At 36.7% G+C, this 18,559-nt stretch overlaps 1 protein-coding gene across 1 annotated transcript in view; it reads right to left on the reverse strand.

Moving 5' to 3' along the window:
• Positions 1-8,785: 8,785 nt before the first annotated feature.
• Positions 8,786-18,559, reverse strand: part of TRDN (triadin) — a 226,517-nt gene continuing 216,743 nt past the window's right edge. The window contains 1 exon segment of the mRNA XM_064415775.1: positions 8,786-11,436. Coding sequence (XP_064271845.1) covers positions 11,294-11,436 — 143 coding nt within the window. The 3' untranslated portion in view covers positions 8,786-11,293.

Raw genomic sequence — 18,559 nt, forward strand, 5'->3', positions numbered from 1 at the left:
GCTTTCCTGTGAGGTGACAGCAGTTCAGTCCCCACGAAGAGCCAAACTTTCCAGCACATCACAGATGTGAGCGTCCATTGTCTAATATCCCGTGTATGATCATCAATTTTGTAAAGAGCACTGGGATCACACTTCACAAAGGCATTTTTCTTTCCTAGAGGAACTAGCAGTCAAAATTTATGGTGATATTTATCCATCTACTGATGACAGACATCTTGGTTTATTTGGGTTCTTGCCAGAAAACAGAGAAGGAAGGAAGAGAATGCTAATTTTTTAGAGGGTCAGCAGATTCAGCTGCAGAGCTTGCAGATTTATGCTGGCTAGGCCAGTTTGATTTGATCAGGGATTGATATCCATCAAAGCTATTAAAAAAAAAAATTCCACAAAAGCAGACAAAGCCTGCTTGTGGCTTGCAAGGGAAATGACTTGAATTCCTGTTTTGAACGTTAGCACTGGACATCTAAAGATAACCCTTCAGAAATACTTGCAAAATTGAATGCTACTGCCCCAGAGAGGAACAGAAAATGCTTGAGTGTAGTAAAATCCAACTTTGTAGCAGTGACCTTATGGTTTCTTGGTTTCCATTACCTCCAAATCACCCAGAGCCTCATGTCCCTAGGGCCATAACTTTTCTCTCATCTTTTTTCCCTGTTCTCCTGCTTTTCATTTCTTGTTGGGGTGAACAACTACTTGTAGATCTGACCTCTCAGAGAGAGAGGGAAGGAGTGGAAGAAGGTCCTTCTCAGGAAGGAGAGATTCCACTAGCACAGTTGCACTCACATTTGTGTCCTTAATCTCTCCTTAATCTCTTATGTGTGGGATTTTCCACTCAATAGCTTTTCTCTGGGCATTTTTTCATAAGTTAAAAATTGGTTTCATAAACCAGTTCCTAGTTTGGTTATTTTGGAAGGCTTTCTATTAAGACAAAGTTCGTTTTCAAACTTTTAAATTATTTAAGTCAGTTAATTTTAATATAAAAGCCTTAATTTTTAATGTGCAAATATGTGCACATTTAATATGATCTGAGTTGTTGTCCTAGCTAAACATCACAGTACTCCAAAATTAAAATTATTTAAAGCTTTTCCAGTTCTCCTTCTCCTGGAGAATAGCAGAGACGGGGCTTATTTGAATCTGTGTCTCTTGAAGGTTTTCCCAGTAGGAAAAATCTGATTTTCAAAATGAAATATAATAATGATTAGCATAGATTCATCAATGCACTACACTGAAGTGATTTATTTAGATCTCTGTCTCACGTGAGCCTTCACAGTTGGCAAAATCAAATTTCAAGAGTCACATATAACAGTAAATTGGCATAGATTCATCAAGGTTGATGGGAGAACAGTAACATAAACTATTACTCTCGTGTTTGTGGGAAGAAAAGACAGGTCTCCATCACTGGAGACTGAAATGTATTATAATTACAGACAGCATGGGAAAAAGAGAGTACTTAATCTACAAAACTTCTTTTAGTTTGGCTGAAACAGATTTTAAAGAACTGCACTCTATTCCAGCTTGAGTTATTATACTCCATATAAAAGGCCACAGGTTAAAATATAAGAGCCTATTTCAGCTTTAAATTCCAGGAATTTACAAATGTGTGCTGAGGTAGTGTGCTTAGGTCTCTGCAAGTCCATAGGAGTCCAGGTGCCTTGTTGCATCCACACACACAGACATTTCTTCTCATCAGTGTCTGTATGTTTCTTTTTGACAATGACTGTCAAAGTGCTGATAGCTAGCTAGGGTGTAGCTCTACTAAATGTATTTTTCAAGTGATACCTGTTTGAGCCATCAATAGGTAAGAAGTCAGACACAGTGTGAAAAGCATTCAATGCTGGCATCTTGGAACATAGCACCTCTGTCATGTATTTCTGGATTTAATTATTGTTTGCTATCTTTAAAATCAACCTTTAAAGTGTGCAAAATTATTGGAAAAGGTCTTTCTTTGATCTCATTAAAAGTATCAAACAATTTAATTTGAATAATTTTCTGTCACTTAAGACATTTATATGACCAAAATAAAAGAAAGGTCTGATTTAAAAATGGATTCCAGAATTTTCTTAAACTGAGAGTTCCATTACAAGTTTTAAGTCCTCATCTCCATCCTCCAGCTAAGTTCTTTGCATCTTAGCTGATGATATTATTTATATCAGTATTAGAGAAAAAGTGTTAGAGAATGACTTTAACACTCTAACATATGTATTATCTAAATAAAAGCAGAGAATTACATATTTTTGGAAGAAAAAGAATGACAATTATTGCATGTGATAAAAGACCCCTTCACAGCAGAGGTCTCAATATGAAGGGTGATAGCTGTCAAATGGGATCATACCCAAACTTGTCAACTGCTCTATTTCTGTGGTTTTTTAGGGAATTTGTCAACTAGGTTGCAGAAATCCTTTTTGCTGTAGTCTGCCAATCACTCCCATCCACGACACAGCTGCCCACAAACAGATAAATCTGTAAAATATCCCCATGAATATGTGAATTTGTCTCCCATACCTGGATTAATTCTGAAGTTCTTGCCCTTGATTATATTAACTTGTCATTTTCACTAATTGTAATCCACGGAAACTGTAGGACATCAGCAACATTCCTATCAGCTGAAAATGCTAAACTATTTTTTCCTTTAAATCATTAACTTTTGAGCAAATTAGAGTCATGCTGCTGGCTTTAATTTTTGGAAGCTGAAGCACCCAGATGTTTCATTTTCATGACATTTAGCATTTAATAACCTCGCTGTTACTGGTACTAATTTTCTAAATGCCTTTTCGGCTTTTGTTTTGAAAATAAATACATGACAAAATGCTTTGGTATTCCATTTTACTCTCCTAGTCTTTGGGGAAGTTTCAAAAATAATTAGCTAAATGATCAATTAGTTTAAAAAAAGTGAATTCAGAGCTGGATCCAAATGTCCCTATAATCTATAGGAGTCTACTAACTTCTATTACATCTGCCCAGAGATGATAAATCACTTGGAAAGGCATTAATAGGAAAAACACTCTTGACAATAAACTAAAAAGGAGGATGATTTGTATGATTTAAACAGTAAGGGGTTTAAAATCTTAGAAAAATGGGTATTTTAGTTTTTATTTTTGACTTTTTTTACATTTTTTGTGAGTTTAAAAGAACTCCTAAAGTTAATTGACTCATCACTCCAGTTCCTTGTTCCAGTTTACTAATTCGATTTATCAGAGAACGTGTCGTCATTCCAGTTGAAACGTAGGTATGGTAGTGTACCTATGTAATCACTTCTATGTGTAAAACAGCAGAACACCGTATTGACCTGCACACTCAAAAAAAGCCATCAAGCAGTAGTGATTTATTTAGATTTTGTCAAGGCAGACTTATACACACTCACATCAAAGCAAAGGTGACTCAGCTGTTTTGGGGAAGGCTGGCTGCATGACTTTGGAAGGAAGATGCAGATTAGAGAGGCGCAGGGAAGGTTCTCATCCAATGATCTTCATGTTGCCTTTTCTTCACTGAAACACTTCTTCTAAGCCCTAATTTAACAATGTGATACTCTAGACTTCTCCTTTTCATTATTTCTTTTCCAAAGGAAAAGAAACTCCTCCGGAGTTGCGTTGCAAGATAAATGTGCATTTATATCTTTGTCATTCAGCTGGAAAGTATGCCTGGCGTGTAATGGTAGCAGCTTTATTTTCCCATTTCTTTGGCAGATTCAAAACCAAGAAGACCTCCATTTTGTAATACCTCTCTTTAGAATTAAAAAAAGCAGAGGAATTAAATGTTTCTGTTACTCTTTACCATAACTAACATTTTTTAGTTTGGTGATTCAGTTTAAAAAAAAAAATTGCTTTTTCTTCTAGGTGGATTTTAACATGGGATTAATAGAAGAACAAATTATTTCCTGAGCAAAATTTAGCACAAAAATGAAAAAAATAAGAATTATGAAAGCAAATATCACACTTAACAGGAAGAAACTTCTTATTACCTCTGCTACTACCCAAATTCAGGAATTTGCAGTTTCAGCCATACTATCTAATGCAATTTTATTGGTGATTGAGACAAACCCCAAAGGCTTAAGACATGGGCATGCTTATTACCATTCGGTATTCTGAAAGAAAATTAATAGAACATTTCAGGTAAAATCAAATCTGAGAAGTTTGCCTGTTGGCAGAGTATCCTTTAGAATTCCAGAATGATAGAATGGTTAGGGTTGGAAGAGACCTTAAAGCTAATCTAGTTTCAACACTCCTTCCATGGGCAGGGATACCTTCCACTAGACCAGGTATCTTAAAGTCCTGCCCAACCTGGCCTTGAACACCTCCAGGGATGGAGAGTCCACAACCTCTCTGGGCAACCTGTTCCAGAGCCTCACCACCCTCACAGTAAAAACTTTCTCTCTAATATCCAAACTAAACCCAACCTCCTTCAGCTTAAAGCCATTCTCTCTGTCACTACATGCTGTTGTGAAATGTCCTTCTTTAGCTCTCTTGCAGGCTCCCTGTAGGTACTGGAAGACTGTTATTAGGTATCCCCGAAGCCTTCTCTTCTCCAGGCTGAACTGCCTCATCTCTCTCAGCCTATCTTCATAGGAGATGTGCTCCAGCCCTGTGCTCAACTTAATGACTCCTTTCTGGACTTGCTCAAACATGTCTACATCTTTCTTGTGCTCGGGTTCCCAGTCCTGAACACAGTACTCCAGCTGGGGTCTCACCAGAGCAGAGTACAGGTAGAGAATCAGCTCCTTCGATGTGCTGGCCACACTGCTTTTGATGCAGCCCAGGATACAGACAGCTTTTTTCACTTCTAGCACACACTGCTGCGTCATGTCAAGTCTTTCATATACAAGCAATCCTAAGTCCTTCTCCCCAGCGCTAGTCTCTTTCCATTCTCTGCCCAGCCTAAAGTTTTTGGGACTGCCCCAAACCAGGTGCAGGACCTCACACTTGGCATTGTTGAACTTCATCAGGATGACCTGGGCCCACCTCTCAAGCCTGACAAGATCCCTCTGGGTGTTATTGCTTCCCTCCAGTGTGTTGACCGCATCACACATCTGGGTGTCATCAGTGAACTCACTGAGGGTGCACTGAAACCCACTGTCCATGTCACCAATAAAGATGTTAAAAAGCACCAACCCCAACACTGACCCCTGGGGAACACCACTTGGCACTGCTTTCCATTTGGACATTGCACCACTGACTTCAACACTTTGAGCATGATCATCCAGCCAATTCTTTATCCACCCAGTGGCCCACTCATCAGATCCACGTCTCTCCATTCTAGAGACATAGATGTCACGTGGGACAGTGCCTTGGTTCAAGTCCAAGGAGATGATGCCTGTTGCCCTTCCCTCATCCACCACTGCCGTAACCCTGTGGTAGAAGGCCAGGAAGTTTGTCAGGCATGATTTGACTTTAGTGATGCCATGTTGGCCGTTACCAATCATCTCATTATTTAAATTGTGCCTTAGCAGAGTTTCCAGGAGGAGTTGCTCCATGATCTTGCCAGACCCTGGGGTGAGACTGACTGACCTGTCGTTCCCTGGTTCTTCCTTATATCCCTTTTTAAAAATGGGTATTATGTTTCCCCTTTTCCAGTCTGTGGGAGCTCCACCAAATTGCCATGTCTTATCAAATATGTTGGATAGTGGCATAGCCACTTCCTCAGCCAGTTCTTTCAGTGCCCATGGTTGTATCCTGTCAGGTCCCATGAACTTGTGCACCTTCAGGTTCCTTAAACGGTTTTGAACTCGGTCTTTTCCTGCAATGGGTGGAGAAGAAAAATGGAACAACTTAGGTTATTCTTAATACAGTGCAAGAATCAAGCCAAAGGGAACACAGGGGCCATTATTTGAGCAAGAATATATTTTTCCCTTTGAGAATGAGCAACTCAGGCAAAGAAAAAGGCTCAAAGTTATAAAGAAATTTTATCTAGTGAACATTGGTAGAAGAGCTGTGTAATAGAAGTGGTATCTGGAAAGTGCAATTTTTACAATACTTTTCCCAAAGGAAGCATTACTGAATGAATTGCTAGGTTTTTGGACCAGGCAAAATAAAATGTAAAATTTTTACTAATCTCTATCATAATAAAAGACAAAACTGAAAACTGAAGAAAACTCTGCTTCAGTATAAGAAGTATTTACAACAATAACTAACCCAGTTCTTGAGATATGAGGACTTCAGAACAAATGGTTGTGTAGAGTATGTACCACAAATGACATGCATACATACAAATACATAAACCAAGAGAAAACCCAAAAAATGTTATGTTATTTCATTTTTTAATCAAATGACTAAGAATTCAGCACTGGGAGGAGTACTCTCTTTTGCCCATAGGTGAATAATATGACTCCTTATGTATTTGGCTAACTGGGAATTTCTGGAGAACTTCATTCAGGATAAATGGATAGTATTCAAGCTAGAGATCTAGTGACCTTTTCAGGTGTATAAATAATACATGTTTCATACTTTCAATTGACTTTGTATTTGTTCCTTCTGGAGAACTAAAAGGTGGCAGAAATATCACCTCCTTTAAGATGTATATTTAGCAAATACTACTTTTATGTGTGGTTCCTGCCTAGGAAACCTCATAAAGCATTTTTCATTTCCTTTTATTTTGTCAATTACCAGCCCCTCACATCTTCACTTTCAACACTACTATTCGTATAATACTTTTATTTTTTTCTTGGCTTCCAAAATCTTCAGTCCCTGGAAAGAAGTGCTGCCAATGGTATGTAACTGAGGGCAGTGATATGCTTGACTGTCTTAAGTTCAAAGCAGCTTAAATGACCAGTGTTCTCCCTAAGGGGTAAATCTCTCATTTCTTGCTATACTGAGAGGTGGAAGAAAAGTTTTAAGATACGAAAGGGAAAAGTGTTTCAGCTGCTCTCCGGAGTGCCTGTGTCCTAGCAGATAAAGACATCTCTCTAAAACTCTGCTTACTGCACTTCTATTGTGTTGTCCTAGAGTTTTTATCATGGAGAATTTGGCATCTAAACAAGACTACAATAAGCAGTCAGTCGCTGTGTATAAAAAAATCCAGCTGTGAAGTCCTAGAGTTGGGGATTGGTGGGATAAATGTTTGTGGCAATGTACAATTTACATTTGTTCTGTCTTGTGTTCTAAATGGTGACCCCAAGCATGGGACAAATAGCATTTTGTTGAATTTTAGTAGGACATGTATAGGATCTGTGTAAGAACCAGCTGTGGTGGGTCAGCCTTGGTTAACAGCCAAACCTCTGCCCAGGTGCTCACTCCTGTCCTCACTTAGGGAGAGAAAATAGGAAGAAGAAGAATGAGGAGGCTCATGGGTCAAGCTAAACACTGGCAGACTGTTTTACTAATTACTGTTGTGAACAAAGAAGACTTGGGGGAAATAAGCTCACAAAAATGTATGGTGTCATGATTTGGATAGTGGGAAACAGAAAGGAAAACATTAAATTAACATGTTTCGTCCCCCTTTCTCAAGCTTAAAGTAACTCCTTTACACCAGTCTCTGTCAGCAATGGTTGGCCCACAGTGGTTCCTCTACACTGCTTTGTCCTTCTCAGACTTTCAGCCTGCTCTAGCATGGATGTTTCACAGACTGTAGTGAAATCTCTGCCCTGGTGTGGAGCAGCTCCTCTTCCTCCTCATCTTCTGGTCTTTGTGCTCCACCTTCTGCTTCTCACTCTTTTTGTTCCTCCTCTCTTTCTCTGTGGCATTTCCAAAACTTCCTTACAAATGCTTTCCTGGAGGCACCACCATCAGGCTCAGCTGTGCCCTGAGCTGGGTGCCCTGGAGCTGTCTGGAGCTGGCCATGTCCAGCCCAGGGCTGCTCCTCACAGAGGTCACCCTGCAGCCCCCACCAGCACCTAGGCACCTGCACTGCTGTTCTCCAGCACAGTTAATCACTAAAGACTAAGTCTTCTTACCCAGACTTTCTGAGCAACCCCTCACTCACAGGTGCAATATAAATGAGCCACTGAGAAAAGCTCAATTTTGCTGGAAAATTTTGAAATGGAAGAAATTGGACTCCAGCTGTGACATAGGTAGAAGTGAAACTGAACAGGGACTGAGGGCTGGGGATGAGGTCTGAAGACTGCACCAGGAAGAGCGAGCAGCTCTGGGTCAGGCAGCACTGTAAAACTTATCTCACCGGTCTTGCTGGAAATTAACCACTCCTGTTGACTTCACCAGGATTTTAGTACCTCACAGAAAATTGCTCAGGCAAACTGCTGTGTGACACACCTTACGTGGGAAGACCCACCAAACTCTGCAGGGCAAAGGACTCTTGGACCCCAGTGCAGAGCTGAGCAACTGCACCTGTATCACCTCCAGGCTGCAGTCTGCTTCCCACACCAGATGACCTGCCTTAACCATTTCTCATACTGGCAAGCCATAGTTCCTGTGGGGTGTGCGAGTTGAGAATCTCACCATTTGTTGCACTCAGTTTCTTGGTGGCTATTTTCCTAATTGTCTGAGCTATAAACTTGTCATTGGAGATCACAGCTTTGTCTGTACTGGTTGTGCAGTTGTATTATATATAAATAAGCACTTTGATGAACATAAATTATTTGGTGTAGATAAAGTGCTACCTTGAATGACTGCAGCAACAATTTAGATTTCCATATGTCAGAGTGAAATCAATAAAGTGTATAAAAAAGCTGGCTAAGTATTGCTAAAAGCCCATTGGGAGTAAATACAATGCTGGATTAGTAATTTTTCCAGCCTAATTGCATCTTTATAATCAGAAGGTTTCTAAAGCTTGCGTAGGTAAATCCTTGTCCTGCACTTTTGAATTCACAGAACAACATACTACAGCCACAGAGCAGGGTTTATATTTTTTATTTTCCAAAATGTATAACAATCAGCATAAGTTTGTGCAATATTTCAGGTTAATTTGAGTAAAACCATGCAAACCAGGAATTTTTTTAAGTTTCCAGGTGAATTTAAGAGAAAAACGCTTGCCCCTCTGAGAGTGGACCTGTTTTTTCTGTTTTTCCAGGCAGTGACTTAGATTAGGAAACAAAATTAAATTACTGATTTTACATCACCTATGCAATTATATTTACTGTTTATATTTCCAAAGCTTTCAGATATCTAACATTGAAACATTCCTAATTGAAACGTTATGGAAATGAGATCCAGAACAAATTCTTGTTATCTCCCATCTCAGATGGGAAGGAAGGATTAAGGCTAACTATAATGAGAAAAAAATTCCAAAAGAAGATGAAAAAAAAAGGCTTATAGTATATAATTTTTTGTCCTGATTATTTGCATTAGATAAAATCTTGAATTAACTGATTTTTCAGAAAGATAAAATCTCATTTTAAGACAGTTTTCACAGTAAAAACCTAGGGCAATAACATCCATCATAATGTACAAAATCACAAATTGGGAAGGAAAAAGTTGCTGGAAATATAAAAAGAGACACCAAAAGAAAATTGAAGATCATAATTCTACCATTAAAGGTTCTCTCTGGGCAGTGCTATCTCCAGAGCAGATCTCACAGGGGTCTCTGGGGACATTCACCATGAACACTCATATCTGTGGTATGATTCTACATGGGAATAGCTACTTCTACAGCAGGACCTGTTCCTGACTCTTTCTGGTCACCACTGCCTAAACTGCTTGTTGCAATGACAGTTTTTGACCTGTGCAATATCAGAGCACATTAAGACCAAGGATCCAGTTCACATAAGGGCATGACCAAGTAATCAGAGAATACCAACTGGACCCAGAAGTGTAACAGCAAAGCTTTTTGAATTGCAGTAATCTGTTAAAGAATCAGTTGTCCAAAACTCACATGAGTCAATTATTTGATTAAAGAAAGATGGATGGGCAGGGAGAGTGTAAGAGGGAGGAGGCCAATTCTATCTTGGTCTATGCTAAAAATAAAAAACGGATATACAGTTTTTGGCGTGTTCAGACTCTATGAGTAGTGGGTTTGCACAAAAAGGATCGTGTTGCTTCAGCAGGCAACTACATAACTAAGGTCACTGCTGTATATTTTCCAGATTAAATGCAAAAAAATATAGTAAGGAAATGCAAACAAATAGCAGCTTGCAAAAATGCATTATTTACATTGCCAGACGTAGACTGGTGAGATGCCAGTTTTCATTCATGTGCCTTTAAATGGATCAAATGCCATCTTGTCTTTTTTTTAAGGCAACAAATTCTTTATTTCTTCATAAATGAGCAAAAGAAGGTTGAGGACAAGCACATCTACTTTCAGTTCTACTGTAAGCCATTTACAGTGAGGAAGTTCTTTCATTTCATCTAGTAAAATGAGATACCTAGATTATTTAATGTGTTTATGCTTCATTTTTTTTTCTGATTCTTTGTTTGTTTGGGTTTAGCTTTGGTTTTTGTTTTTTTTCATTGATCTGAGATATCATCAAATTCACATAATTACTGCAAATTTGGGTTGCTTTAGTTTTGTGAATGGCATCTCACATCCTAGCTTTTCATCTGGCTTAAGCTAATAGCAAATTGTTGGCTGGTATATTGTCCATTTACATGGCTTTTGTTGCAAAACAATCTGATTTAGCTGCAGAAGAAAAGTGGAAGCACTATAATTACTTCATTTGTTTCTTCGGACCTTCATGTTGGTAAAACAGTGGTTTTCCTAACCTTTGCCATGTGGTTTCACTTTCTCTTCTCACTTAGGGCCTTAGGAAGAGAAGAGCTTGTATTTCACCAACAGGCAGGGCAAACAGTGCATTTAAGTTTCAGATTAAATAGAAATATTCATCATTACCATGACTTGTGGAGTCAACTTACTGATAGTGTATTGAGCTTCTCCGAGTAAGTGTGAGCTTCAGGCTACACTGGTCAATGAGACATAAAAATAGCACCAGTCACAGAGCACATTTTCATGACTTAGTGAGGCATTTTCCTGTCAGTAATTTGATTGAACATTAAGAAGAAATGGTTTAGGATTGCAGCTAGTCTTGCAATCTTGTTGATATAAGAGCTACATTCAACCTTTCACTCCTTAGATAAGATTAAATGGAAAACAGACTCACTTCAATGCTGAGCATGTAGGTAAAGAAAAACAAGAGCGAAAGAGGCATGAAAACACACGCACATGCTCACACACACAGTCACATCAATGCCTTGTTAGCATTGCAGCCTTTCCATGAGAAACTGGGCACTTTTACATTTCTATCTTTGTTAAACACGGTTCATTACTGCTTGTTCTGCCGCTGCCCCATGGAAGCATTTCCAGGTACATGCGTGCAAGTGGATCACGTTCCTGCAACGACAAGTACCACTGTAGCTACTGTGGACCTCAGCAGAAAAGATAAAGTGCAAAATGTCAGTGATCACAGGACTCAGTCTCTCTACTGCCCCGGTTTCCTTGTCTTTCTCTTGGAAGTCTTTGAGTGAGTCTTTTCTTCCTTGTTTGGAGGGGCATTAATAGGAAATTGCAGCCCAAATCCATTAGGTCCATTTAGGAAGACACATTGAAAGTAGCGGACAGGAGCTAGGAAAACAAGGAACAGATGATTAATGTTTATGGTTTCCAAATTGGGGCCATGAGTCTATTCCATATTCTTTTGAAAACATCTGCATGATTTCATTCCCATTAAGTCATTTATAACATCACAAATCTCTAGTGTGATCACAAGCCAGGTTTCACATATCAACAAGATTTTAGCTAAAAAGCTCAATGTAGCACAAAATGAGAAATCAGGGACAATTTCACATTTAAATACATAATTTTTCTCAGAGTTATAGTCCTACTTCTCACTGAATACTTGTATTTTGGGATTGCTGAAAGTAAGGCCCTGAAGCTCACACATATATTTTCTGGTTTTTATATTTCACAGTGACCTTCACATATATTGAGGAGTTCCAGAAAGACTCATATTTAATTTGTATCTAACTCATATCTATTTTATTAGACTTAGGTGAATTATCTTTTATTCTGAATAAAGGGATCATAAATGACAGTACCTATTTTCTGACCTTTCACAATCATGGATATGACTTTTCTCTCTTTTAATTTTTGAGTACTACATATGTAGTCATACTTTCCATCGTGTTTTAAAAGCTCCCAAGAACACATGCTTCAGCACAGATTGAATTGATATAATTTGCTTGAAAAGCTGAGTTTTGCACTGTGAGATTAACATTGACAAGATTTTAAAAGACAACTTAATCAACTTATTAATCAGTTGGTGTTTGGGAAAATGACTGGGAGAATGATGGCATCAGAAACAAGTTAGTTTTCATTCAGTTGATTGTCTGATGACTTTTTCTTTCCCTTGCTGTTCATCCCATTAAAAAAAAAAAAAAAAAGAAAAATTAATTGTTCCCTGTGACAGTTCTAAACTGAGATGGAGTCTAGGGCTGTCTGATTTATAAACTGGGGTGCAGGCTTTATTTATTGACTTCCAAGTCCCATTAAATGGTGGAAAACAGAGCAGTGGGTCAGAAATGCTGGTGTATTCCATCCAGTTGTATTATCTTCTGTAGTTTTCTTACCTAATTCATGCAAAGGTTAAGTCTTTTTTTTTGTCTAAAAACACACTTTAAAATAAAATTGGAAATTAGATCCTTCTGGACATAATGACTTACTGGTTTTTTTGCTAAGTCTTAGGGTGGATTTTTTCTCCCCACAAATTCTCAGTGTTTCTGTTTTTCTGTGAGATGGATCTCAGCTTTTTTTTGAAAATAGAGATAAAGCAACTCCCCTGATTAGAGTTCACAGCCCAAATGTGTCAGACCAAGCCTCCTGTGAGGCTTGACAAGTCATGGACTGGGTGGATGGGCTAAGTCCTCCACCACTGACCTTTCTATGTACACACCTGGGCAGAAAGTTTCTGAGACATAAGTCCAACAAATAGACTTACTCCATTCTTGAGCTAAGGTAACTTTTATGAGTAAAATTAACTAAAAAAAATGTATTGCCACAAAAACCACTACCAAAATACTTAGTTAGAGATGTTTCAATCAGATCTTAAAAAAAAAAAAATCCCACAAACACAAAATCCCCTAAAATTTAATCACAGTGAATGCAAGATTGACAAAGAGAAATTTCTTAAAGGAAGAAAAACGCCAATTACAAATTTACCTTTTACTGTTGAAAGGGAACTATTTCTGTGTATTTCTTTTACGGATACAAAAATGAAAATAAAAAAAAGTCAATTATAATCTTGCTCATGAAGAAGACAAGTAGGGCACCATGCACTTTCTAGCCCCAGTAAATAAAAAATAAATATTTAACTTGTGGGTAAAAAAATTATTACCACCTTGTGTTTTGCATGCTATCAGAATGCAAAAATGTACCTCTTTTTTCATCACTTGTATTTGCAAAGTTCTGTAAAAGAGTAACATGTACAGCTATATACTTACAAGTATTTTAAACATGGTTAGGTTATTTATGTCTTGCAATTATAGCATGCCTGACACCACAGTGTTTTCCAGAAGTGTTACCTGATCATTATTTTAAAACCACTAGTAGAACTAGCTGCTGCAGTCATTAATTTGAAAACCTCATGTATAACCTCTTGTTAAAAGCCACTAAATTCATGAAGGGGAAAAGAAAGGGCAAACTTTAGGATTTTTGCAACTCGGCCAGCAGCTACAAAATAATTATGTGGCCTACAATTCTAAATTGGAAAAAAAGAGATAGAAATTAATAATTTTGAAAAATATTATCTAGGAATCATGTTTACTTGGAATGTGTAATGCTAAATATCACTGTATAATTTTTTATTTGGAATGTTAATGCTTTGTTGCATTCTTGCTATCTGTAGTGTTTGTGAAGTGATACCAGTTTTTTGGCTGGTATGTACTCATGTTGATTTCAATATGGTGAAGTGATATTCAAATGTTTATATAGCATATTACTTATCATCTATCTTTAGAAAACATCAGAAACACATTGCAGAAAGAGGAACCTCAGGAGAAATAGGGATAGTAGTAATGAATTTTGTTAAATTTTCCTGCTAATTTTTTTCTTAAGACTAACATAATTTGTTTCTAATTTGTGAAACTTTCAGTGTTGAAATTGGCTGCAGGTTATATCTATATCTATCTATATCTATATCATCTATATCTATATCTATATCTATCTATATCTAATCTATATCTATTTATCTATATCTATATCTATCTATCTATATCTATATCTATATCATCTATCTATATCATCTATATCTATATCTATCTATATCTATATCTATAGATTTTTTTTTCATAGATCACCAAATACCCTCAAAAGGTATATATACATAAAACAAAACCAAAACTCTCCAAAACCCTCACCCACGAATGGGGTATTTTGTTTATTTCTCTGCCTGAAGAGGAAAAGCAGGATAAAAATGTAAATGGAAAAGGAATAAGAACAAGGAACAAAAAAAGGCAGGATATATAAAACAGGTTTTAAGGTAAGGAGGAAAAACCAATCATGCTTCTTCCAGGATGTGTTGGTTTTGGCTGGGGTAGGTTTTGTTTCCTCTGTAGTAGGTAATATAGGACATTGTTTTGGATTCCTTCTGGAAACAGTGTTGATAATTCAGGAATGGTTTAGTTCTTGCTGAGCAGGAGTAACTCAATCAAGGCCTTTTTGCCTTTCACCCCATTCCACCGGTGTGGAGTGGGGTGTGCAAAGTGGAAGGGTGACACAGCTGGGACAGCTGACCCCAACTGACCACAGGGATATTCCATATCATATGGCATTTTGCTCAGCAGATACAGCTGGGGGCAGGAAGAAGGGGAGGACATTTGCAGTGACAGCATTTGTTTTCCCAAGCAATGGTCATCCACGACGGAGCTCTATTTTCTTACAGATGTTTGAATGCCTGCCTGTCTATGGAAAGGAGTGAATGAATTCCATGCTTTGCTTTCCTTGAGCATGTGGCTTTTTGTTTTATCTATTAAACTATCTTTATCTCAATCCATGAGCTTTTGAAAAAACTTTTGTGGTTTTTTTTCCAACAATCTACAAATATGAAAAAAAGTTTGTATTTATAATTTTAAACCGGATTTTCCTTGGAATTAATCTGAGATATTTCATTCTGAAAAGTCCCCATTTTCTTCAAATGTTCTTTTGAGGGTTAGAAAAACTAAAGGCACAATGCTTAATGAATTTATCCTAATACTGAGGCAATGTTTACACATGATTTAAAACTTAAGCAGATTCACATGACAAAAGATTGAACTATTTTGATGTGTTGTAGAGTATGTGTGATCTAGTGGTTACACTTATAGGAGAACAAGATTTGATAAGCAAGGTGTCAGGCTTTCAAATGTAGGTAGAGAAAGATGTAATTTCCAGGTTTTGGAAATAGTCAAACTATTTAAAAATTCTTTTTATCATACTATCTTTGTAGATTTTGTCTTATTAATTCTCCCAGTGCAAAACTACTCACTTATAAAAGTAAATTTCCTCATCCAGGATGAGGAAATTGATCTTTTATATTTTAGCTAATTAAACAATCAGAGGTTTGAAATATACATACTACAAGTTTCCATATTTTCTGGTAAGTATCTCATATTTATTTTTTTTATGGACGATGAATTTCTTCATCAAAGAATATTTTTTCAAAACTGAATTGTCTGTCTCTACCATATTCTAGCTTTTAGGTAAAATAAAGCCAGCTGTCCATATAGTCAATCTATACAGGATGAAATAATTTCAGTATTACACTTTTTATTATGGCTTCTTTACATTTTCTGTTTCATGTAACCCTTCTTAGGCTGTTTTTTCTAGCAAACCTCAGCTGCAAAACATGCAGATAAGAAATTCATTCAAAAATAACAACATCTTTGCTACTGTGTCTGCAACATAGTCAAGAGAACAATTTGAATTTTGGCATGCAAATAAGAATACAAATACATCCCACACTGCCTTTGCAATTGCTACATTCAATATGAATGCAGAATGTGTCTTTTAAACTGAAGAGGGTTCTCACTTTGAATGCATTGTCTCATATCTTCAGAGCAAATGTTACCAAAAAGAAAAAAGGATGAAAAGTAGGAGAAAAATGTGGTTTAACAGTAGACATATTAAATATACATTGTTATCAGCTTAAGCAGAAAGAAAATAAAAGCCTTATATCTGGGCTATACTTTTGTTTAGGATGTAGTTTATGAGAGTTAATATAATTACTTAAATTCCCCTTATGAGTGCTACTGAGGAAACCAAAACTCAGTGCTGGAAAGTGTCAGAATGCTTTTTTTAGACATTAGAACTGATGCTCCTATATGAGGACATCTGGTACCTAAGATGAAATTAATTTCTAAAAAGCCAGAAGAAGGGGTATTCAGGAACTTTCACAAACAAACAAACAAACAAACAAACAAACAAAACCCCAAACCAAATTATTCCTTTAACTAATTTTTGCCAGGATGGAAATCAGTCAGAGAGAGAACAGCCAAGATGAGTTCCAGAAAGAAAAGAAACAAACAGAACCCCCTGGATTCAAAGATTTTGTGGAATTTTTTAGGGCTTATGTAGTGGAAATGCTAAGTACCTTCCACAGTTACTCAATAAAGAATAAAAATTATTTGTTCTCTTGATCTCTAAGTGTTGTGCATGTCACACAGAGGGCTGGCTTCAAGAAATGTGAGGAATATTGCAAGAGCACTGCCCTGGGGTTTTCAGCTCTTTAGCAGAAAGGAGGAAAGCATCCTATAAGAAAAATTAATAATCTTAAAGAGTGTAAAGGTGTTCCTGTTTATGTATTATAATGATCAAAGTCTCCTTTCTATAAGGAGATACGTCTTTTTAATGTAAGTCACCAAATCAAATATTCATTAAACACAAAACTCTTTTAGGCAAGAACAGTTTAGTTATTAAGGGAAAATTACAGACAGTGTGTGACGATTGTTTTCTAGATTAAATCCAATTTCTTCACTCAGAGGCTGTCTTAATAGAAATAAACAATTCAAAAAACACAAAAATTCAGACAATCATAGCATTAGAAACTAATATTGAGTAAGCAATTACAAATAAAAAAAACTTTAACAACTACACTCAATTTACTTGTGACTGCTTCTCAGGAATGCACATGAAGTGCAAACAAATTTCAGCAATCAAAACTGAACCACAGAAGAGCAAAAAAATCTTGTTCCAGCGACTTTGTAACCAAAGATTTTTTCACTTACTAAAGGGTCAGGAACAAAAACAAGTACTTCCCCTCTTTCTCCCCTTTTCCTGTCAGTCAATTTCAGCCCTGTTAAGTAATATTTTGGTAACATTACAGCATGACAAAGTGACCAGACAAAGCACAGGGCAGATGGGGAAGGGAAATAATGTGGAATCTTTTATAAATATTACAATTTTTTGCCTTCACACTTGCTAAAAAGAAGAATGTAAGTTTTTGTGCTTAGTGGCCCTGTGCAACTTTTAATTATGTCTTTATTTAATCACATTTAATCGCATCTTATTTCTTCAATAGAAAAGTTGAATGCTGAGGGCCTCTGCAGAAGACCAAATAAATACTGTTTTCTTAAGTTCACAACATGGCCCATACATACCTGCTATTCAAAACTATATATTTGTTGTTTTGGATCAAATATTTGGGTAAAAATGATATTATTTCGTTTTCAATAAATTCTTTTCAACTCCTTTCTTATTGATCATGCTATACAGTCCTACTGCCATCATTCTCAGAAATTACAATGCTTAATGGGAAGAAGAATGGGAAAAAGAAGAGAAGAAAACATTTATATGGCCATTACAAATAAACAAGAAATACCACTGCCACTTTAAGTCAGTTCTATATATCTAAAAATATTCTCTTCAAATGACATTTTTCTAGCATTGTATAGACAGGAAAAATAAAGAAATTATACCATGAGGATACTTCTTTTTTGTCTTGAATAACAAAAGGAAATTAATATTTGGAAAGTAGCTCCCAAAGCAACGTTCAAAGTGTCTGTGATGCAGTGCAATTAATTGCATATCTTTGCAAAGACTGTCCAAGTTTTCATATCCATTTTATCAAGAGTTCTGTCAGATAATAAGTAATTTAATGAAAAAGAGCTAAAGATGTTTGAGGAGCAGAATTAAATACTAGCAATAACATTGTTATTATAGCCATGAGAATTCAGATTCACCTCAACAGCTCTTTTTCAGGCATTTGGGGGACTTCTCCAGCAAGGTCTGGAGAAGGTAAAATAGATTTATTCTATAGGAGTTAATATGCCTTTTTCTCACAAATAATGCTCAACAGTGAGAAAAAAATCACCAGAAGATTTATCTGTATGAGTGTCTGTGGTCCCAATTTGCCCCCAAATTTTGCTGAATACAAAAAAGAAATCAGTCTTTATCAGTGTTTCAGTGTAGAAAAAAATAGTTACAGTACAAAGTCAGTAGCACATGTCTCTAATAACACTTTCTTAGCATAAAATATGATGAAAATGTATCTAATGAATTGCACTAGAGGGACACTCTCATTATAGTTAATGTCATTAGAGGGGAAAATATCACCATAGTAAAAATATGTATAAGATTAAAGGAACAGAACTGGTTAAGAACAGTTACGACCTGTCACTTACTTGTCAAAGTCAGTGCTCTTTTCAAAACATAACAACAAAGCTCAATGAATGTGATCTTTATTCTAAGAAAACCAATTTTGCAATAGAAGGTGAAA

The sequence above is a fragment of the Passer domesticus genome, chromosome 3 (assembly GCF_036417665.1).
Source record: "Passer domesticus isolate bPasDom1 chromosome 3, bPasDom1.hap1, whole genome shotgun sequence".
Lineage (NCBI taxonomy): Eukaryota > Metazoa > Chordata > Aves > Passeriformes > Passeridae > Passer > Passer domesticus.